The 24055-nt window shown below is 45.0% G+C and overlaps 2 protein-coding genes across 10 annotated transcripts in view; one reads left to right on the top strand and one right to left on the bottom strand.

Moving 5' to 3' along the window:
- Positions 1-24055, bottom strand: part of LOC102550560 (uncharacterized) — a 162578-nt gene that overhangs the window by 15018 nt on the left and 123505 nt on the right. Inside the window, exons 2-3 of the mRNA XM_063262634.1 lie at positions 6913-7044; positions 757-1271 (exon numbers count right to left, since the gene is read on the bottom strand). Of these exons, the coding sequence (XP_063118704.1) occupies positions 757-1271; positions 6913-7044 (647 nt within the window). The remainder of the gene's footprint in view (positions 1-756; positions 1272-6912; positions 7045-24055) is intronic.
- Positions 1105-24055, top strand: part of Foxn3 (forkhead box N3) — a 380376-nt gene continuing 357425 nt past the window's right edge. For 4 of the 9 annotated variants that reach the window (XM_008764802.4, XM_017594165.3, XM_017594166.3 and 1 more), the window contains exon 1: positions 1105-1244. The gene's annotated coding sequence lies outside the window, so the exon portion shown is untranslated. The remainder of the gene's footprint in view (positions 1245-24055) is intronic. The other 5 variants (XM_063261969.1, XM_039112337.2, XM_039112340.2 and 2 more) reach the window with 3 other exon arrangements.

Here is a 24055-nt window from a genome sequence, read left to right as displayed (position 1 = left end):
TTAGCAGTCTGACTGAATCGTGACCTTCTAACTTGGTGGTATCTGAAGGCTCAAAGAATTCTTGAAGGAACACTTGCCAAGCCTTTCAAACAGGTTTCCTCAACTGAAGCACTGTTATGAATTAGGGGCTAATGGAATTGTCTTCTTAAAGGAGAACCTGCAAGATTTAAGTGACCTTCCAGGTGGGCCACAGTAAATACAGAACCAAAAAGTCGCGCGAGAGCCAGGAGGGTGGAGGTGGGTTGGGGTGGGGTGGGATGGGGGTGGGGCTGGGAGCAGTTGGTTTAGTTCAACTCTTACAAGGTAACACTCTTGCTCAGAAAGAAACGTAGAATTTTTACAGTCCCCCTAATGGTAACAAGCTGATCTGTGAACTAATCTAGGATCATAATTTACTTTTGGTTTATGGGATTTGCGAATTTTTCGCATTTGTTTTAATTTGTAATTAAGTTTTCTCTACGAGGCACACCATATGCCACCATTAATTCTCTCTAGTTGATTTCTTAGGAGATACATGGGTGCATATTTTGATGTAATTTTGGAGGTCTTTTGAAAATCAGATGACTACGTGGTGAGCCATATGGGGCTTTGTTATTTAAAACACAAATTATAAAGCTAGAGAAATCAGAATGGAAAATAAAAAAAAATGTTAATGGGGGCAAATTGGGGGGGAAAGTGGTTTCAAGCGCACGAACTGTCCACTTTTTTCCCTCCCGGATACTCTGAAATCTCCGAGGATCCCGCGATGTCTCTTACCTTCTGCAAGCGCACTCTATACCACAGGTGCACGGAGCAAACCTCTCGGCCACGCTTGTGCATTCCGCCCGGGCTGCAGATTCTAGCATCTGCCTTCTGGGAATTCGGCGGGAGCCAGCGCCTTTCTTTGCACACCCAGGCTTTGGCACTGAGCTCCGCTTTCTCCGCACCCAAGGCTGCACGGCTTTCCCGCTCGTGCTTTCCCGGGACTCCCCCCCTCCCCCGCCGCCCCGCAGTACGTGCAGGCTGCAGAGCGGGCCGCGGCCCGGGCGGCGAGCGCTAGGACCCAGCGGGACTCCGGGCCCGGGTGGGAGCCGAGCCGCCGACCCCGGGCAGGCGCCGGGCGCTGGAGCCGGGTGTTCCGGCCGCGGTCCGTGCAGCTCGGCTGGGAGACGGCGCGAGCCGGCGGCGGGGCCCCCCGCGAGTCCAGCGCCGCTGCAGCCCCCCAATGCGGCCGCGAGAAGCAGCTGGGGGGCAGGCGATCGAAGGTAAGGAAAATCCAGCTCGCTGGCTGTCTAGCGAGCCTCTGCCCGGGTTAGCATTGTCACCCCAAGCCTCGCTGCCCAGGCTGCCCATTTTGGGGGGCACCCTTGGCTTTTTATCTTAAGGTGTCCGCCCCCATCTGTGCACCTAGTTTCGGATTGATTTATAGCATGCAGCCCAGAATGGGGAAGATCCAGGGATGGCGAGTTGCTTATTTTCGTTAGTTTTTGTCTCAAAAGTAAGTTCATTTAAAAAAAAAAAAAAAGAAAGAAAGAAAAGGAAAGAAAGAAAAGTTTTTTTTTCTGGAATTTGTAGATAGCTGGTTTTACATTTTTATTTTAAAAAATCCCAGACAATGGATATTTATAAAAATTACCGAATAATTGATGTAATTCTGTTAATGACTTCGGAGGGAGGCGGCTTTGGAGGGTCCCCAGGCATGACTAGTATTTTCAAGGAACTAACGTGTTAAATGTGGAGTTTGGTTGGGGCAGAGTTACAGCATCGCTGTCGTAACTGTTTTGCTATCAATTATAAACAGAGTGTCTATGGGCAGTTTAAACCTCTTTTTCAAATACCGGAGCTGCATATCCCGGCGTGACATGGACAAACCGGAGTGTCCGTTGAAGGAAGCAGGAGTGTTTCTGTTTTTGGAGAAAAACGTTGTTTTGAGGAGAAAACCCTAGATTCCTAGCCCGGGAGACTATTTTTCATGCTTTGTTTATAGTCTGGGAATGACATTTGGGAAAGGGGGACGCGGTCTTTCTTGGGAGCTTTTAATCGTGGGGGTTATTAATTTATTTAATTTATTAGTTTCAATTGGTTGGGCTCCGGGAGCCTTCCGTCACCAGGTTGTGCTAGCGTTGGGACACATGATTGCGAAGGGGAAACTGCCAGCTCTGAAAGGACTGGACCCGGCTGGTGGAAGCTCCCCCGTGGCGCTGTTGTAGGCTGGGTGCTCCAGGCTCATTGAAGAAAATGGGAATGGCTTTTCCTGGCTGAGGAAGACATCAGTATTTCCCTTTTGTTCCCTGTTTTTTCATTGATCTCCAGCTCTGCCTTAGCCAGGGGGAGCAGCTCAGAGGGTGCAGAGAGCCCTGAAGACTGCACGAATGTCTGGAGCCCGCTCTAACTCTCACACTGATTGGTCAGTCAGATGGGGACTTAGGAAAACAGTCACCCGAAACCTTCTTTTAAAACCTTGTCTTAATTTCAGATCTGCCTTCTCGTACATGGGTTCCTGCGTGGTTTCTTTTTTGATCTGGGTGCATCTGGCTCTCTCTGGGTGTCTTCATCTTTAATTTTTTGTTGTTGTTTCTATCCAGATAAAGTAGGCCATTTTGGTGACAAATTTCTTTGCAGATGTCAGCTCCTAGCTTGCACTGATAGATGTGGGGCTTCACAATACAGGCTCAGTGATTTCTGTTCGTAAGTTGTAGAATGCAAAGTCAACTTGGAATTAATTTTTCCTAATTTTTTTTCAATCTGAGCATTTAAATAGCTGCACCAACAGATGGATGCTTAACTGTATCATTACTTTGATAATTTAAGTGCCTTGTGAATTAGCGTGTTTCTCGCGCTAAATCTAAGTCTTTAGACAGTGAAAGGGAAAACAGACAATGAGGGGCAAGCAATCATGATCAGCTTGCAGACTGTTGCAAGAAATTGTGGCGTCTGCTTTGAGCAGAATACATTCACATCCAAGAAGGGGGGGGGGTGCTGTGGGGGCGGAGTTCTCTCACCACAGAAGGCTGAATTAGAGCTAGGCATGAAGCGGGATCTCTGTAAGACAGCCTGCCGCTTCTGGACATCTTCATTTGAGCCTTAAAGTGCCTCATTAAAGAAGCTGGGTCCCAGAAGTTGTTAACCGTATAAACACTTTTCTGATTGGTTTAAATATTTAGACACAGGAAGTAGATGGTATCTAGTAACCCAGGAATGGAGACACGGTTGTCATAGAAACTGAGGAGTGTAACCCCACCCCACCCCCACCACACATGCATTCACTACCATGACCACCACTTAAAAAAAAAAAAAAAAAAAAAAAAAAAAAGCCCTGCCTGTCATCACAGATGCTTGGAGAACTTGCTGGCTTCTGTTAGTGTTCCCACAACATCTGTTGAAACCTGAGACCATGCCTGTCAAACCAAGGTCATTTTACAACAACCAAAAAAAAAACAAAAAACAAAAAACAAAAAAAAAAACCAACACACACACACACACACACACACACACACACACAAAACAGCCCTCTGGATTTCATAACTGTATTTTTATTGAAAATAGTTCAGGGGAGAGCCCAAATGCCAGGGTGAGTGTTCATGCTTACTTAGCATTTCCCATCCTCTGAGTTGAACAAGGGAAAGGCTGCAAAGAATACATGTGAGCCATTAATGGTAGAGCTGTGCGTCTGCTCCTAGAGGTGTGTGTCTACTGTTAGCACAAAAGTCCTTTCTGCAGCCTTAGAGACCAGAATGCTGCCTATGGAGGGAGGGCCCTTTGGCAAAGGTGCAGTGAAGTGTCTTGATGCTTGCTGGCTGATTCCAGGTGGAGCTGAGGCGTTTGATCTTGATGGTCTCTAGGATTCTGGACAGGTTCTCTTAGGCAGCCTAGGGCTCTGGGGAGCCAAGGGCAGGGTGTTCTTGGTGGCTGGGCGGGGAGAAGAGGAAGTGCTCCTAAGTGGGATGAGGACGAGGGTTTCCAGACAGCAAATACAACTGCCCAGCTGGTTTAGAAGCGTTTCCTCTCCTGTGAATGGAGAGTGCTGCTACCATTTTGAGGCTATTTTAGGGGTGGGGGGGTCCCCCAATCCATGAGTACCCATATCAGCTATGTCTTAATTCATGGTGAGGAATATCAAGGAGAGAAGTCCAACCACCTCCCCCAATGCTATCTTTTCATTCATTTCGCTGGTCGGAAAATAACCAGGCCTACCTCTCCTAAATTTCCACCTTGAAGCGCTTCAGTAAAACTTGTCTACATAGCAATCAACACATTGCCTAGAATTTGACCCGTCATGCCAATGGCAATCTTTAAATTGTAAGTGTTTTCTAATATTTATCATTATTAATTATGTGTAGGTGTCTGCATGCGGGTATGAACATATAACCAGAGGTCCTTGGAGCTGAAGTTACAGACCGTTGTGAGCCGTCTCATGTAGGCGCTGGGATCCGAACACAGGTCCTCTGGAAGAGACCTTTTAACCACTGAGCCATCTCTCCCTTTTTTTTTAAACTACTGAGCCAGATGCTCTTTTAAAATATTGGTTTGTTTGTTTGTTACTTTTCAAGACTGCACTCCTCCGTGTATCCCTAGCTGTCCCGGAACTCACCCAGTAGAGCAGGCTGGCCTCAAACTCAGAGATGCACATTCCTCTGCCTCCCAAGTGCTGGGATTAAAGGCATGCACCACCCCCCACCCTGCCAGACTCCTAAATTTCAAGTTCTTTATATTTGTTTACAAATAACGTCTCCCCATACGTGGTATATTTAGCACTGCACTGGTTTTTTTCTTAAAGCGGTTTTAAAACTTACTTAAATTGTAGTTTGATCCTTCTGAAAGAATATCACATTGCCCTTGTTTTCCTCAACTGAGTGCCTCAAGGAGGGGGCGGGGGGAGAGACAAAGAGCTCCTGGATATGTTTTAATGCTGATTTTAATATCCTATATCGATGGCGTGGCCAACAGCTTAGAGCTGTGTGGTGTCCATGTTCCGATTAGGGGTATAGTTCACGATCCCACGTTATCAAATATTTGGCGCTCTCGGACTTGATGGCATAAGTGGTCCCTCTCAGCAAAGGATTTCCTGTTGAGAACTTATCTGCGAGTTCGGCAGACTGCCATTGGCAGGAAACCTGTCAGTTACTTGTTTTCACAAACCGAAGGAAGTGAATGAGACTTGTTGGTTTCCAGAATCTACCTCGATTCGCTCCGGCCTGCCCCAGAGTTTGCTTAGTTCAAAGAAGGTGACCGTGAGCTATACAAACGAGCGTGAGCTCTTCGGCGCTTCTGCAAATTTCTGTTTTGACTTGAGAATTAGAAGAATTAATCCTTGCACTGTCAGGTACAGCGTCGTTCACCAATACAAATGAGCAAGGAGCTCAGTGACGTCCTAACTCGGTCCCAGTTGTCAGAAAGTCACTGACAGAGTCGTCGAAGCTGGCATTGTTTTGATGTCTGTGCCACATTTTTAACAGTAGTTCCAGAATACCAACCAAATGCCAAAGGATGGAGGGAGGGAGGGAGGGAGGAGGGGGGGGGGGAGAGAGAGAGAGAGAGAGAGAGAGAGAGAGAGAGAGAGAGGAGTTGCCCTTCCCTCCTTGCTTCTGAGGGGAAAACATTTATAAAGAACATATTTCAGGTACGTGCCAACCTTGCTGGTAACAGGAAGCACAGGGTAGGCAGGTGTGGGTTTGTAAAGAAGTGCCTGAGAGATACATCACAATTTTAAAAGTATTTACTACTTGAAACAATTATTTACCTCATTTCTTTTTAACGTTGGATAGTCACGAGTTTAATTGTTTTGATTGTTTTGATTGTTTTGATTGTTTTGATTCTTGAATGTTCTGAATTCTGGAGGGGTGGGAGGAAGGGCAGGCCTCTTTGTAGGCTGTAAGTAGCAGACGCCTGCCCCCCCCATAAGAGAACCACACACTTTTTCTTAGGCATCGTTTCTGTTTTCTAGTGAGCGCCGAGTAGAATCTTAGGCAAGAGCCTGATGTCTGAATTGCGTCAAAGAAGAGCTAGCTATTCTAGAGGAACCAGGAGCCCAGAGGTGGTGACCATCCTCCAGGCAGCCCCCGAGCTGGCTCTAGAACTCAGAACTCTGCCAACAGAGTTGCAAACCTGCTGCTTTTAAAATGCCCCAAATATTCTCCTAAGGAAGTGGCAGGGAACTGCCTTCGGGGCCCTGTGCCAGCTCAGCCAAAAAGAACTTTTGCCTGGGCGATTTCAGAGGACCCTTGTTCTCAGAGAGAGGAGGAGGGGAAAGGTAACGATCACTTGTGTCTCACAGCGCATCCTGAGAAACGACTGGGAACCCAGAGAAAGGTCTGACCGGTCACAGCAGGCCTGTTACAATGAGAGAGGGGCAAGTCTTTTTTAGGGGTGTAAAAGTGCAGGCCTCCTATATAAGCTATAGGGATGGCCTGTGGGCATGACCAGGATGGCCCACTGTCAACTTGCTGGGATTGCTTGGATTCAGTCTCTGTCAGTGGGGTTCTGTCAGGGGTGGAGACAGCTCATGTAGAGTCATCTGGGAAGGGGAGCTCTGCTGAGCTGTGTCCATCGGCTTGGTGGACTCACGTGTTCTAAGGTGATAACACACAGATGATATTTGAATATCATCACATAGACTCAGTTATCCTGTCTACTGTGAGAATGTTCTGGAACAGTAGTATGTATGTAGATTGCGCTCAGGTTTCCCTTTTGTTCCAGATGTAAACGGTAGTGGGGACTTCTAGGTGTGCTGAACAGGGGAACCCTCTTCTACCTTGCGTCTAACTCTTTTCTTTATTCTTTATATCATTATTGGTGTGTGTGAGTAAGTGCAGCTGTGCATGTGCGGGTCGGAGCACAGGTTGGGTTCTAGGGGTTGGTTTCTGTTTTCTATTTAGCACAAAGTGGGATCTCATGCCAGCCTTAGTACCCACTGAACCATCTGACCAGCCTTACCCATGGTTTCCACAAGTCCATGAGCCGAGCCAGGGGTATGGAGACAGCGGCAGAGACCGGAGCGAGCTGAAGGGAGTTGGATTGTTCCGAGGGACACAGCATTGATCCTCGGAGGTCGCACAGCCGGGGCGTCTAGAAGAAGAAAACGACACAGAGCTCCTACTCTCCCTTCTCCCATTCTTTGTATTGTGTTCGCTCCACTCCCACTGTCTGCATGGGGCTGGAGATCATGATTAAAATAATCAGTGTTGGAGGAAGCCACAGAGCTTCCAACCATTTTTTTTTTTTTAAAGAAAGCATTTCCTCTAAAAGATGAAACTAGTAGAGAGCCCAAAATTGTCGGCCACAGTAGTGGATGGAAATGATTGTGGGTAACTTCCAGTTATTGAATTGCGCTGAATAAAGCTTTTCATGGGTAGGCTGTTTAAGGCTCCTCCAGCCTCCTCCCACCTGCGTTTCAAGGAAGGAGTGTGTAGAGCATTGGAAAACCAGGGGAGCCTTCCGAGGCCATTCAGGATGGCATAGCTATTTAGCTTTGGAGCGGGGTGCTACACCTCAGTATTCTTGGAACTCGTTTTTGATTTTGACTGTTTAGTCACTTTGGTTTTAAGACAGGCTCTCTTATATCCTAGGATGCCCAGGAACTTGCTATGTAGTCAGGGATGGCCTTGAACTCCTGATCTTCCTGCCTGGCTACAAGTGTGCAGCCTCTCGCTCGCTTTGTGTGGTGAAGGGACTGAACCCAGGTTTTTGTGCATAGCAGGCAGGCACTCTATCAAGGGCTCAACCCAAGGGCTTGCTTCTTTAATGGAAGGATGCCCACCAGTTACCAGGATGATGCTGTGGTTGTCCCTGAAGGGCTTTTCTAAGTGTGACCCAGTGTGTGCCCGGTGCAGAAGCAAAGGTCTGGAGTGAGCGGAAGGGAAGGGGATTTTTAGCATGTCATACAAGGTTGATTTTGGAAACGCAGAAAGATGTCCTTGTGCCTAAAAATGTTCTGATTTAACAAACTTAATAGTTTTGTATAGGTGAGCCTGGTGGTAGTAGTGGTGGCGCATACCTTTAACCTCAGCCCTCGGGAGGCAGAGACAGGTAGATCTCTGAGTTCAAGGCCAGCCTGGTCTATAAAGCTAGTTCCAGGACAGCCAGGGCTACACAGAGGGACTCAAAATAAAATAAATAGTTTTATAGACTTTAAAATGAAACCAGCTAGACACTACTGATGAGCTAATAACCATCTCTGAATTAAAATCATTGCGTCATTTCTTGGGACTATATTAATATGTAGAATGGTCTCTTGAGAAATAAAAACTTTCTCTGGGCGACATCGGCCATATTGGATGACTGAAGAATCACATTGTCCCAAGAAGGGGTTTGTCTCACTAGATCCTACTTGCTGCCTTACTTCATTTGAGTTTCATAATAACCCAGTGTCGATGTCAATAACTAGTAATGACTGTGGCGTGAGTGCTATACACGAGGCAAGAGCATCCCTAGAGCCACCGATTCTCTAAGAACCAGCTCATTTCTACTTCCAGTTCCTGAACCCAAGCTACAACCTTTGCTACCCACTGACCACACACAAGCAATCTGATGATTTCTTGCCCAGGAGTGGTAACAGCGCCTTCCACAGATGAAATGGAGTCTTCCCCCTAGAAAAAGGGGAGCGGAGGATGATGAAGGTTCTTGGTGTTTCTGGGAAGAAAAGGGATTTTGCCTGTTGACTTTCCTGTTCACATCTATGACCAGAAGTGATGGGCGGGGCCTCTTAGGTCCCTTGTTGGTGAGTTTCACTTCTTCATCTACACCTTTTTGATTGTCTTTAGCCATTTTGCCATCCCCGAGCACATTGACTTACTTGGTAAACACATGACCCTGCTCACTACATCGGCTTTTTTCTGAATTCTATGATGGTCTGCCCAGTCTAGTCACTGGTGGCATTTCTAACCCTTAAACAGATTTCCTGACAATATTCAGGTTTGGACTTAGGAACCGCTCAACAGGCTTCTGTGTGCAAACACAACAGCAGGTCTGTAATCGCTTTTTTATTCGATCATCCTCTGGGCATCCTACTGTGCTTTGCATACTTGTGGCTGAGTGGTTAGAACCGGCAGTCGGAGAGATTCGGCCATGTGTGTTCTCGAGAAGGGGTCTGATAAATGATTCAAACCGGATGGGATGGATTCCTGCTTCCCAGGTGTGAAGGTCGTGTATTTCACATGTATGACATCACTTCAAGGGGTCAGTTGAGGAAGGTGCTAAAGACGTGTGTAAATGTAGGGAAATGGACCGTCCACGAATTCAGAGAACATTAATTAGACTCCTACTGCATACCATCGACTGTGCCCAATCCCAAGTAGCAAACAGTGTGCTACTTGCTCTGGAACTCAGGCTAGCGTTTTAAGTGGAACTCTTCCAGAATGTGGCTCTCTTAAACTCTGTATTCTGAGACCATCTTTGCAAGGACAGTTGAAGGTTATATTTATTACCCGAGAGCTGATCCCAGGAAGGGCCAGGGAGGCAGCCAACAGTGAGTGAGATGTCTGTCTCTGGAGCACTGGGCACACTGAAACTGTGTGGGAACTGGAACTCTCAGCCTCTGGTTCAGGACCACTCTCAGGGGACTCACATTTTAGCATCCGAGGTCCCCATGTGAGCTGACAGAGCAAGCTTTGTCCCGAGAAGGTGTTTGGGACTGGACACCTTTGGGAGGTAGATATGTCAGGCACAAAGGGGACAAGGCCAGGGTTGTCTTAGCAGTTTTCACTGTTACCCTGTGTTCACCAGCTCCTTCTCCAGTCTTAGAAATATAGTTGTGCGTTTGTGTGTGCATAAGCATGCATGCACACGTGTGTATACTGTATGTATGTGAATGAGTGTACATGCACACATGGGCTCTTGGAGACCATATGTCAGCATCAGGTGTCTTCTTCCTCAGTTGCTTTCCACCTTGTATTTTGAAACATGGGTCTCTCACCAAACCTAGAGCTCTTGGCTTTTGACTAGACTGGCTGGCCAGCAAGCCCTGGGGATCCTCCTGTCCCTGCTTCTCAGTGTTCACATTACAGGTGGGGCAGCCCTTTATGAAGATGGGAAAAAATCAGGGCCTCATGTTTTACACAGCAAGCGCTTTACTGAACCATCACCCTAGCCTGGACAGGTGTCTTTTTAGCCACCTTGTGAGCTTGCGAATGAGTAAATGTCCCTAGAGAGTGGGATTTTCATGTGCAGAATGGGATCAAGGGGATGGGATGGACGGTTCAGAGTCATTTGGGTGGAAACCTCCAGGAAGGAAGTGCCTGTTTTCAGTCTCTCTCGCCCTCCTCATTTTCCAGGTTAGTAAGCTTGGACTCTGTTTTCACCCCCAAGCACCTGTGTCACCCCCAAGGCTTCTGTTGCTGCCTTTCAGTTCCTCTTGTCTTAAATGAGTTCTGTCTGGTGCCCCGCTCTGTGACTCCCATGTGTGACCTCAGGGAGGCTGTGTCCTGATAGCTTCTTCTCTTTCTATACTCTCAGAGCCATCTACCCCGAAACTGCTCACCAGGTCTGAATTTTGACGCTAGACCTCCTTTTCCCGACTTATTTCCGCCAACCCAGCTGGGTTCGTTGGGGGAGTTACTTAACCTTAGACTCCAGTCTTGGCTGCTGTTTCCTTAAGTAACATGGGAATCCTAAAAGGATTATTGGAGAAGCTAAATCCTAGAGTCCTTGAAAAAGGACGCATCACAGAACCTGGCGTGTAGCCAAAATTCCTGAGCTATTCTTATTTCTGTTTTGTTAATATTACTACTGTCTCCCTGGTCCACCGAGACCCCGCCGAGGCTCCCTGATACCCACCTTATCAAGCCTGCTCTCTGCCACACTCTTAATTCCGTCAATAATTCCTGTCCTTGCTGCTCAGGGAAGGGCCTGGGATCTGGTTTATACAATACTGGTTTATACAACAAGTGTCCCCACACTTGTCGTGGCTTCTCTGGTTTCACTGCCGTTGTGCTGTCGTGCCCCGGCCACAGCCCTTTTCGTGGTCCATGTTGTAGACTGTCATTTTAATCCACTTAAAACCTCCAGTGTGTAGAACAAAGCAGCTCCTGTCTCTTGTCTGGGCAACCTTCCTCCTCATACATACCTGAGTATTAAGAGGAACCTCTGGTAGTGCCCACTTTATGGCTTAGCTGCACCTGATAATTCCAACGGTACCACCATTCTCAGTCTCCCTCCAAGACCAATGTTCACTCCACCATGCTCTCTCGCCTAGTCCCTGCCCCCAGGGTGATGGGTATGAGAATCGACATGGGACTCCCTCTTTTATTTCTCTCAAAGTCAGAGGCAGCTCAGGGTCCTGGGGCCGAGTGACCTTGGCTCTTGGCCTTGAGTACATCCGAAGATTTTCTGTGTGGTGTTTGAATACAGGTTCATTTTTGATGCAACACATATACATACGTGCAGCTGTAGTATACAATAGAAGAGATATCTAAATATTGTATCTGCATACTGTATGCATACATGTTAACACTGCGCGTCTACTGACCTCTGTTTCTAGGCGAGCTGTATCCCAGTCTACAACTGCATGTCTTTCTGTGTTTTGGTTTGTGGACCAGCATGTTATATACTTGTTTAAATTATTAAACTTTTTAAAAATTGAATCATACATGTGAAGAGGAACACTGAGCTCTAGCTTGATTTCTTAAAGATTTATTTATTTTATTTATCTTTATTTTATGATTGGTGTTTGACTGCATATATGCCTATGTGAGGAGGTCAGATGCCCTGGAACTGGAGTTAGGCAGTTGTGAGATGCCGTGTGGGTGCTGGGAATTGACCTCAGGACCTCCTGGAAGAGCAGCCAGAGTTATTAACCCCTGAGCCATCTCTCCAGCCCACATGTTTGTATTTTTGAGTGAATTTATCCACATAACAACACCTAGACCGACAGATCAAACATTACATCTCAGAAGTTCCTTTGTGCCTTAAACTGCTCTGTCCTGAAGATGATCACTTCCCTACTTTTGAGCACCATTGGCTGGTTTTGTCTGTATGTGAATTTTATATAAAAATAATCTCGTCAATGAGATTACACGGTGTCTTGGGACTTTATTGCTATGAGGTGACACCGTGACAACAGCAACTCTTATAAAGGACGACATTTAATTGGGGTTGGGTTACAGTTTTAGCCCATTATCATCATGGCAGGAAACATGGCTGCTTGCAGGCAGACAGGTGCTGGAGAGTTCTATATCCAGATCTTCAGGCATCAGGAAGAGAGAGTGACACTGGGCAGGACTTGAGCTTCTAAAACCCAAAGCCCACTCCCAGTGACACACTTCCTCCAACAAGGCCACACCTATTCCACAAGGCCACAGCTCCCAATAACGTCACTCCCTGTGAGCCCGTAGGGGCCATTTTCATTCAAACCATACAGTGGGTAAAGGTGCTTGCCGCTAAACCTCACAACCTGAGTTCAAATCCCAGGACCCATATGGTGGAAAGAGAGAATCAACTCCTGCAATGTGTCTGTGATCTGCACACACATGCATGCATACAAACACACACATGCACGCATACAAACACACACATGCATGTGCATACAAACACACACAAAATGAATAGGTAAAACATAATATAACTTAAAACTATACAGTGTATTCTCCTTTGTGTTTGTTTTTCCTGCTTATTTTGTTTCTGAGAATTCACATGGGACTGCTTGTTTCTTGTAGCAACAGCGTGCTTTTCTGTTGCTGTCTGATGTGTATGGTTTTAGAAGTAGTCCTGGCATCAACTTTTACACATGATTTTTAGAAAGCATATGCTACATTTATGCCTGTAGTCTACTTGCTGTATCCAAGGTATGCATATGGTCAAGAAATGAAACAATTTTGTGCATTAATACGCTATCCAGAAATAATTTAGGTTTCTTACCTAATTCTATCATGTATTACAAATTCTTCTGAATTTTTTTATGGGTGATCACATCATATCACATGCAAATAACATCTGGGTTGCTTTCTAATCCTTGTAGCTGTGGCTTCTTTTCCTCGCTGTACTAGCTATATCTCATCACACTGGACTGAGGGTGAGGAGTCTCTGCAGGTCCTGGTGTCATGTTGGTGACTTTACCCAAAAACATACTAACTGTCGTAATCAGAAGTACAGTGTTGACAGGGTATATTGTAGAGTCCTTGTCCAGTGTAAAAGTTATTCTTAGTTATTCTTATTTTCTCATTTTTTATTTATTTCCTAACTCTTGGATAGATGTCAAATTATTTTTCTGTGTTTGTTGTGACATATATATATATATTCCTTTAATATGATGATTTTCATTAGTTGATCTGTAAAGTAGCTTTGTAAATCTACATATGTTGACAGGATTGATTTGATGATAATTCTTAGGGTTTTATGTCTGTGTTTGGGAGTTTAGTTCAGTTCTATAGCTCTCCTTTCTGAAACACTCTTTATTTTATGTTTATGAGTGTTTTGCCTGCGTGTAAGGGTATGTACCATGGGATGCCTAGTGTTTCTAGAGGCCAGAAGAAGGCGTTGGATCCCCTGGAACTGGAGTTACATGTGGTGGTGAGCTGCTGTCTGAGTGATGGGAATTGAACCTTGCTCTTCTGGAAGAGCAGCCAGAGCTCTTGACTCATGAGCCTTCTCTCCAGAACCTAGCTCTTCTTTCTTAATAAGTTTCGACATCGCTGCTCTGTTTTATTTTGCTTAAACCCTCTAGAATAAGATAGAGTCCCCTCTTCTGTTTTTGGGACTCGTTTGCAGAAGATTAAAAAGTTGTATTCCTCAGAGTATCTCTGGCGGATCCACTTCCTGAAGGTGACTTGACTCCCTTTCGTCTATATTATTTCGTCAAACACTTCTAGATTTCGTTTTTAGCAATACATGACCATTGAAACCTTTTTGTTGGCACACAGAATAATTTGTTGCACTGTGGCATGCCCGTGTGCGCGTGCGTATCTAGGCATTGTGTGTTCCTACGCATGCGCGAGCATGCGCAGTGTTCGCCTCGGTCCCTCCCTCCTATCTTCTCACCCCCTTCCCCCTTTCCCACCCCATTCTTCCTCTCTGTTTTCATAGTTCTTTTATTCTTGTCTCAGTATTGCTTATGGGAGAAGCCACGTGACCGTCTTTCTGAGTTTGGCTCTCTTCGCTTCATATGATGGTGCATTTAGTTTTATCCATTTTCCTGCAATGAACACGATTTTGTCCTTTGCAGCTGTAAGAAGCTCTCTTGTGTTTTTGTACCAAGTTTCCCTCTGAGCTTGGACATTTGAGGATATGATGATTGTGTATCATGTTTGATAGTGTTTTAAATATTTATGATATCACAATTTATTTTCATTCCTAAAATATCACTTGGATGTTTGCTTGCTTCCAAAAAAAAACCTCTTAGCACCTTGTATCATCTACGTGGTGTGTCTGTTTAGTTTCTGCCTGTGTCTTTATTCTTTTTAATCTTGTAGTTTATTGTTTGGTTATTTTTGTAACTTCCAAAGGTTGCAGTTAGTTCATTAATTTTGAATATTTTTTAATATAAAAACCCAATCTATCAATTAGATCCTAAGAACTAAATTAGCTTTTGGAAGTTTTAATAAGTTTAGCTCTAAATAGGTTCTAAGTTTTTTATTACTTTTTTTTTTTTGCTCAATAAGCTACTAAAATTTTTTTTTCAAGCTTATGAAAGTCCTTCCTTCCTTCCTTCCTTTCTTTGAAACAGGGTCTTTTTTGGTAGCCACAATGCTCTTGAACTGATGGCAGCAGTCCCCCTGCATCAGCTTCCCTAGGGCTGGGATTACAGATATAAGTCACTGTGAACAGGGGGAATTGATTTGTGTGTGTGTGTGTGTGTGTGTGTGTCTGTGTCTGTGTCTGTGTCTGTGTCTGTGTCTGTGTGTCTGTGTGTAGATGGAGGTTGAGTTTTAAATGCCAGGGCTTAAATGTGGAGGTCAGAGGACAACTTTCAAAAGTTGGTCCTGTGCTTCTACTGTGGGATCTGGGGATTGAACTCAAGTTGGCAGGTTTGATCTGCAAATAATTCACCCACTCAGCCACCCTGCTGGTCCCTGCTAGGTATTTTTAAGTTATATTTTTAAGGAATGGTTTATTATCTTTAATTGTGTGTGTGGTGTGTGTGTGTGTGTTTGCATGTGGGTATGTGTATGTGTGTGTGTCTGTGTATGTGTATTGTGAGTGTATGTGTATGTGTGTGTAAGTGCACATGAAAGCCAGAGGCATCTGACCCCCTGCAACTTGAGTTACAAATGGTCGTGGGTTGCCTGACCTGGGTGCTGGGAACTGAGCCTGAATTCTTTGGGAGAGCAGCAAGAGCTCTGAGTTGCTGAGCCATCTCTCCGGCGTCTTGCATTTCCTTTTTGTTATTGATTTTGAACAACTGGATTTGGGTGGAAATGTTGTGTCCTGTTATGTTCTGGCATCTGCCGCTGCTGAGAAACCATCGAGGTCTAACTAATTCCCATTTGTGTTGGACACGCTTCAAAAATACCTTACTAATTTTAAATACGTTCTTTTTATCTGAGGCGGTGCAGTTTTATTATAAAGAACATTGGTGGGAAGGCTCCATGGTTTTTATTTATTTTTATTTGAGGCGGACTCTCACACAGCCCAGATTGACCTTGAGCCTCCTGTAGAGCAAAAGCTGGTCTTGAACTCCTGATTCTCCAGCTTACATTTGCCAGCACTGGGATCAGAGGCACACACCTCCACAGCCAGTTGCAAATTTCTTTTAACATATATTTACTTGGGATGGCCAGAATTGTGAACTGACCCCCCCCCACATTGGTTCCAGAAGATTCTCAGTTATCACCCTTATGCTGTCTTCTAAGCTGACCACTCCTGTTTTATGCTAAGGTGTAGACTGTCTCTCCTGCCCTTTTCATCTTCTTTAATCTTGGTGTTTATTTATTTATGTATTTTACTGTTTTTCTAACTTACTAAGATTTCAGTTCATTTATTTTGAAGTTTTTTTTTTCTGATATGAAAGTGCAATCCATCAATTAGCCTCTAAGTCCAGTCTAACATGTGTTCTGTGTCTTATCTAATCTTGCCTACAGATATTGAGCATCATTTAATTGAACACTTAATTTCTGTCTCATGTCTGATCATTTGAAAGGGTGAGGCCTGTGTGTTCAGCTCTGCCCTACGTGGTTTGTTTGTGCTGATTGCCCATGGTTCTCTTGTTTCCTCTGTTGTATTTATTGTCTATTGTTCTCTTTAATATACTTTCCTGTCACTTGGCTTTGGAGACTATCCATGGGAATTCTTTGAGTTACAGTTGAACGTGAGCTTCTCCAGCAATAATGCTTTCCTTTGCCTCACTGCTGGGATTGTTCTTGATTTGTAAAATCTGGGTCCTGCCCATTCGTCCTGAGGCCCATCCTATGGTTACACACTTTCAGAACAGACCTTTCCCCTCCGACCTTGCTCTAGTGTTTACAGCAGGCACTTGACTGTTATTTCCTCTAGAGTCCTCCTTAGCTCTGTGCCTCCTGCCCTGCCCTGTTCTTTGGTGAGTCCTAAATTGGTTGATGACACCAAGCTTATGCCCGCTATGTTGTGAAAATTGTTCAAATTCTTCCCTTTGTTACAAAACAAAACAAAAAGCCAAGCGTTCTTTTCTGATTGTGTCTTATTTCCTTGCTGGTTCACAAATACACTTCAAATTATTCGTGAGAAAACACTCTGTAAAATACATTTTCAGTGACTTTCACTGGAGTGAGTGGCCCCGTGCTCACCCTACTAGAGAGAGTCTGGTCATCCTCTTTATCTTATGTTTCTGCTGCAGGGAGACTAATATTCCTCCAGGCAGGGAATCTCTTTGGTCTGCTAATGACCATATTTACAGAAGCCAAAAAGGAAAACACACGAGGCTGGAACTGGAGCTTGACTGGTGGAGTTCATGCTTAGATTTCACAAAGCCCTGGGTTTGATTCCCAACACCTCGGGCATTGGCACTGCCTGTGATCCCAGTGATCGGAGATGGGACTTGGGAGAGGGCAGGGGCAGGAGGATCCTAAGTTTAAGGTGATCCCTGGTGAATTCAGAGTGTGCTACATAACACCCTGTCAGGGAGAGAGGAGAGAGGAGAGAGGAGAGAGGAGAGAGGAGAGAGGAGAGAGGAGAGAGAGAATGCACAGCAAGTATTTTCAAAGCCTCACTTTCTTGTGGTATTTTCAGCCTGGACTTCTATTTATTCTGGTGAAATGTGCTGCCTCAGCAAATGCAAAACAGTACAGTGAATCAAAACAATAGGAGCTCCCTTCTTACAAATCTAAAAAGGGGACCTGGCTAGCAGATGCCTCTCTTTTCATCGATGATTTAAAACACTTTGCCTTGTGAGGTATGACCACTTTCAGCCCTAGCTCCCAAAGTCACCATGCCAATTGGACACATTAAGAGAAAGGAGAAAGAACGTGGTGACCCCCGAACGACAACTAGCTTTTGTCGGCCAGGTCTACATTGCTGTAAGGCCCATTTCCTCCCATTCTATTAGCCATATTTAATAAGATGGCCACTATCAGCTGCCAAGTGGGTTTCTGGGAAATGTAGTTCATTTTGTTACCCAGGAATAAGAGAAACAAATATTATATCTTATTTCATCCCCTAACTTCAGCTTGACTTGATTTCTCAGTTCTTTGAACCTGTGTTCTGCTCATAATTAGCACCATGGAGTTTATAATATAGTTCTTCTGAGTTAATGTTTGTACAGTCTCGAGCACACACTATGCCATATATTCCTTGAAGGCATGACTTCTGAGCTCTAGTTTAATGTAGCCCAGGGTGTCCTTGAACTCCCTGGGAAGCTAAGGATGACCTTGCACTATTTACTGACTTGACTATCTTGCCTGCCCCCCCATCCCCCATTGCAGGGGTCATAGGCGTATACCACTATGCCTGGTCTATATGGTGCTGGGGTAGACCTAGGAATCCATCCATCCATTTTCTACCAACTGAGCTGTGTCCCACACCACTAAGTTTTGAAAATACAGTTTTGAACATTGTAAAAAGCAAAGCTTTTCCGTGATGGAGAAGAATCTTGTTCTCAGGAGATACTGGCTAACATTTTTAAGCAATTGGAATTATGACCCACAACTTACTGCCTTATTCCTTCAAGTTTTTGGAGGCTTAAAATGGTTCAGAATAAGAACCTTGGAAGGAAGCTAAATCCTTGAAGTCTGGAGAGAGCTTTACAGACCCCAGAGGCACAACAGACCTGTGTTGAAACAAGCCCCTCTGTTTCCTGTGGATTGCTCTGGGACTTGGTCACTCAGCTGCCAGCATTTGTTGAGGTCTCGGTATGCCGACACCGTTGAAAGGCAGCAATGCTGATATGGCTCACCGTGGTGAGCATTAGCTGAGGGAGTAGAGATAGACAGGCTGCTTCAAGTGTGGGAAGACCGTTGATGTAGTGTTGGTCAGACCCTGGGGTATTTGTAGGAGATTAAAATAAAAGTGGGCTACAGAGACAGCGTAGCAGAGAGACGCAGTAACTGGGCAAGGCTGGAATGCACGTAAGAAGCTGGGTATGGTCCTGTGTGTCTGCAATCCCAGCGCTCCTGTGGTAAGATGGGAGCAGGGAGAGGGAAATCTGCCTGAACCTCACAAGTTGGCAAGCCTGAAGTAAGTGCTCAGCAGAAATAAGAAAGGTCCTGCCTCAACAAGGTAGGAGGAGAGAACCAGCCTCATGTTGATACATACACACACACACACACACACACACACACACACACACACACACACTCACACACACACTCACACGCTCACATACACACCACACAACCACACACATACATACCCCACACACACCACACACACATACACACACACTCACACATACACACCACACACACACCACACACAAAACATACACACACACTCACACACACACGTACATACTCACATACACACACTCACATACATACATACACACACACCACACACACATACACACTCACACACTCACATACACAGACACATACACACCACACACACATATACATACCACACACACAACAGACACACACATACACTCTCACTCACACACTCACATACACACACATACACACCACACACACACACCACACACACATACATACCACACACACACCACACACACATACATACACACTCACACAGACATATACACCACACACACACACCACACACACACACACACCACATACACATACACACACTCACACATACACATGCACACACAAAAAAGAGCTAGTTACCATATCAATCCTTGCTTAGCAGGCAGACCTACCTCCAGGCCAGAGTTTAGCCAATCCACAACTAAGGAGCCCCGCTCTGAAGGATTCCCCAGGGCTGCAGGACATCTTGGTGGCCTGGACTGGACCCTGGCTGCTGGTCTCAGTGTTCCCCCAAGTCAGTGCATTAATTCCTTTGTTGTTAGTCTCCCCTGTTGCCGGTGCTCCATTTTTATGTTCTGTTGCTTAGAAAATGACAGTGACATATGGACCGAAGCTAAATTGTTGGAATCATATTCTGTTTTCTTTTCGCTGAGTGGTTTTCTTTCTCCGGTGCCATGTACTATGGATGGGAAAGTCCCCTGACATTGCTGTAACTCTGATCTATTATCCACCTGCTAGGATGTAAACACCATGCATGTGGCAAATCGCTCTATGTGCCAATAAAGCCTGTGTTTTGGAAAAATGTTGGACTGTTTGTATCCAAAACATTGTTTGGAATCAAGTCCTCTGAAACAGGCAGATTAAGAATGGGAAGTGATATCCTGAATAGCATCATTAAAATTCCAGGAAAGGACAGACTGCAAAATACAAGATGTGGCGAGGAGGCTATAATTAGGCAGCAACCACACCACTGGTCTGATTGGAAACACCACTTCTCCTTAGACTCCGTTCCAGTCTAATCGTGAAGAGTCACTGAACATCCAGGGCAGAGCTGGCCTTCTCAAAGGCTAGTACACCAGGCCCTTCACTTCTATAGCTCTTTCTTTATGGAATAAGGAATAGAACTTTATACAGAAGAGCAGAATAGAGCATTTTAAACTAGAGGAAAAGAAGGGGGCATAGGGCTTGTCATATAGAGCTTGTTGGTTTCTTCACTACACACACACACACACACACACACAAGTCATTCACACACATTCACACTCACACACACTCACACTCACACACACAGTCACATTCACACACACACAAACTCACACTCACAGACTCACACATTCACACACACAGTCACATTCACACTCACACACACACTCATACTCACACACATGCACACTCACATACACACTCACATACACACTCACACACTCACATTCACACACATTCTCACACATACACACAGTCACATTTACACTCACATTCACACACATACTCACACACACACTCACACACACAAGTCACATTCACACTCACACACATTCACACTCACACACACACTTACACAGTCACATTCACACTCACACATACACTCACACAGTCACATTCACACTCACACACACAGACTGACACACAGACTGATGCACACACTCATACATACACTCACATACACACTCATATACACACTGGCACACACTCACACTCACACAGAGACTCACACACAGACTGACACGCACTCACACACTCACATACACACACTCATACTCACAGACACTCACACACACACGCAGACTCACACACAGACTCACACTCACATGCACTCATACTCACACATACTCACACACTCAAACTCAAACACTCACACAGAGACACACAGACTCACACTCACATACACACATTCATACTCACAGACACACACTCACACATACTCACACTCACACAGACTCACACACAGACTGAAACGCACTCACACACTCATATACACACAGACACACTCACACACACACACGCAGACTCACACACTGACTCACACTCACATGCACTCATACTCACACACTGACTCACACTCACACGCACTCATACTCACACACACTCACACTCTCACACTCACATGTTCAAACTTATACAAACACTCACATCACACACACACACACACAATCTGTCTCATTTACTAAGTCTCAGGTATTAATGAAATACAGGACTACAGGACTCAGGACGTGACAGACTGGTATCATAGTGGGCTCCATCTGTTGATGCAGTGAGGTGCTGAGTGTCTGCCTCAGTGAGCGTTTGCTCCTTTCTCTCTCTAATATCAAATAGCACAAAGGGAAGAGTCAAGAGCTCATACTTTTCCTATGGCCACCGTGGTCTTTAAGTGTGTATTTTTAACAGAGCACTTCCTTCGTTACTGTTAGGGTGGCCAAACATTCTGATTTGTTTGTGGTGGTTCTGGTCAGTGCCCTCAGAGGCAGTGAAATCCCCACTGATGCCTACTCCTTCAGTGTCCTCATTTGCATGATGAACTTGACTCCCCTAGCTCCCATTGGCTGTCAGCCTGTCTAACATTCGCAGATCTAGTTGTTAAGGTCTCCTCTTCTGTGGAGAAAAGTTGCTTAAAATTAACAAGGAGAAACAACAAAACTCGGTTTGGAGTTCTGGAGATCCACCAAGGCACTCTCGAGGGAACAAGGTTGAAGGAGAAGACCCATGGAGGTGAGCTTAGCCTCTGAGTCTGTTTCCTGTTGTTGGTGTGACTTCGTTCATCAATATCTATAATTCATATATGCGGAGGGTTAAAATGTAAGATGCACAGGTGACCTTTTAGAATACTTGCTGCGGTTAAATCCCAGGAGCGTGGGCTTTTCCGGGTGATACAAACGGCCTAACATTGGATTCAGTGAAGGCTATGGTTGTGTGATTGGATTCATTAAAACCATTAAATGAATACTTGCAGTTGGTTACTTTAATGGCGTGTAAACCCCAAGGAAGCAGTTTCAGAGGCTAAATGGATGGATTCAATAAAGGAGATGCCAGTGAAGAGAGAATTGGTGACTTAGAAGACAGAGCAGGAGGAAGTAAAGCCCAGGGCTGGAATGTACTTCTGTGAGGCTCTGGATTTAGTCCTTGGTGCCAAAAGAATCATGAGAGTAGCATTGAGAACAGAGGACCATGGAGGTGGGAGAACAGAAATAAACAAGACTATGAAGACATAAAATGTGGTAGAAACGCCCCACAGATGTGTAACTATATATTCAGCAAGAGAGAGAAAAGGAGTCAGAAAGGAGGGTGGTCAAGGTCTTGTTGTTTCTGTTTTGTTTTGAGGCAAGGTCTCACTTTGTAGCCCCGGCTGGCCTACAACAAGACAGTTCAACAAGCTGGGCTGAATTTACAGGGGTCCACCAGTCTCTGCCTCCCGAACGCTGGGATTAAATAAATGTACGTGCCCCCATGCCCAGCTTCAAGTTTCTGTAACCCTTATTCATTTACCATGGGTGTATATGTTTGTAAGGAGGGGGCCATGATGTGACTTGTGTGTGGAGGTCAGAGGGCAACTTATGAGAGTTGGCTCTCTCCTTAGACCATGTGGGGCCCTGGGATTGAACTAAAGTTGTCAGGCTTGGCGATGTGCAACTTGACCTGCTGAGCCATCTCACAGGCCCAGAGAATGTTTGGGAAGCCCTAAGATACAGAACAGTGAAAATACATACATACATACATACATACATACATACATACATACATACATACATATGTGTGTGTTTGTGTGCGCGTGCGCGCGCGCGCGTGTACACACACACACACACACACACACACACACACACACACACTGCAGCAATTAGAGTTAGGAGGACCGGCAACCATTTGCCTTAAGGGAGCAGTGGTGAGACTGACAGCTGAGTGTTTCAGTGGAAACAATAAGAATCAGGTGGAAATGGAACTTCTGCGTGTAATTGATGAAAGGAAAACAACTGTTTACCACGTTCTGCATCTAAGCCTCTTCAAGAATGAAAAATCCATGGCTTTCAAGGGTGACTGTGGACTAACCTGAGCTAAAGACACACTCATTCGAGGGTACCTGTTGGCGAGAAGGAATATTGTTCCAGGTAAATGCTTGGATATGCGGGAGGCAGGGAAGAGCCCCAGAAACAACAGTTAGTTAAACATAAGTAAATATTGACTACATAAATAATGGTAATTGAACCCTGTGGAGCTTAAAATAGACAGAGAATAAGATAAATGGCCAAGGAAGAGCAAAGAAGTTAATGAAGTGAAGTTGTCCTGAGTTCCTCGTGATGAAGAACTAATTTGTACTAGCCATTGCTAAGTTAAGGGCACATCTTTTAAACTCTAGGTAATCATGAAAAGAATGATAAAAAGATGTATAAACAGCAAGCCGAGGGAGATAAAATAGAACAATGAAGAATAATTAGATACTTCAAAAGGAGTGGGAATGGAGCGGGTGACAAAAATCTTACAAAGGATATATTCAAAACCGAATGCGCCAGAGACTGTAGTAAGCATAACTAGACCAAACTGAAAGCCAGGAGGTTGTTGAACTGGACTTAAGTTGGTAGTCAGGTGGGGTATCATGTATACGGTAGCGTGCATCACACAAAATAAACCGAAGGAACTGCTATCAAGCTGTAGGACACGAGGTAAAATGGGTTTGAGGTTAAGGCACCTGTAGAGATGAAGATGTCTATAATAAAAGGATCCAGTTCACTTCTTAAATGTGCACACGCATCGAGCTCTAAGACCTACAGGGATAATTAGAGGGAGGTCTCCATAGAGTGAGAAGTTTTAACTTATCTCTCTTGTTGACTAATGTAGTTGGCAGGAAAAAGCAGTCAGGGCAGACAGAGCTCGAACAAAGCTAATTAGCAAATATCATCTAATTATAGTATCTTGCAATGAATAAATGTACACATCTGTTTCAAGTGCACACAGGATACCTACTAGCGTCTTTCCTAGGCTGAGTCATAACGCAGTTCTTACATTTCAAAGGGTTGAAATGTTAAACTCTGTGTCCTGACCACCACAGCTATCTGTCTGTAACGGTTAATGGGGAACATACTCTTGTATGTTTAGAGATGTAGGAGAGGCTGGAGTGATGGCTCAGAGGTTAAGAGCAGGTACTGCACCCACATCTGACAGCTAACAGAGGCCTGGAACTCCACTTCCAGTGGAGTTGATGCCTCCTCTGCAGACACCTTTATACATGAGGTATACATACACTCACACGGGCACACACGTGT

The sequence above is a fragment of the Rattus norvegicus genome, chromosome 6 (genome assembly GCF_036323735.1).
Source record: "Rattus norvegicus strain BN/NHsdMcwi chromosome 6, GRCr8, whole genome shotgun sequence".
Classification (NCBI taxonomy): Eukaryota; Metazoa; Chordata; class Mammalia; order Rodentia; family Muridae; genus Rattus; species Rattus norvegicus.
Note: the sequence above shows the minus strand (reverse complement) of the source record. Positions and strands in the feature narration are given on the sequence as shown.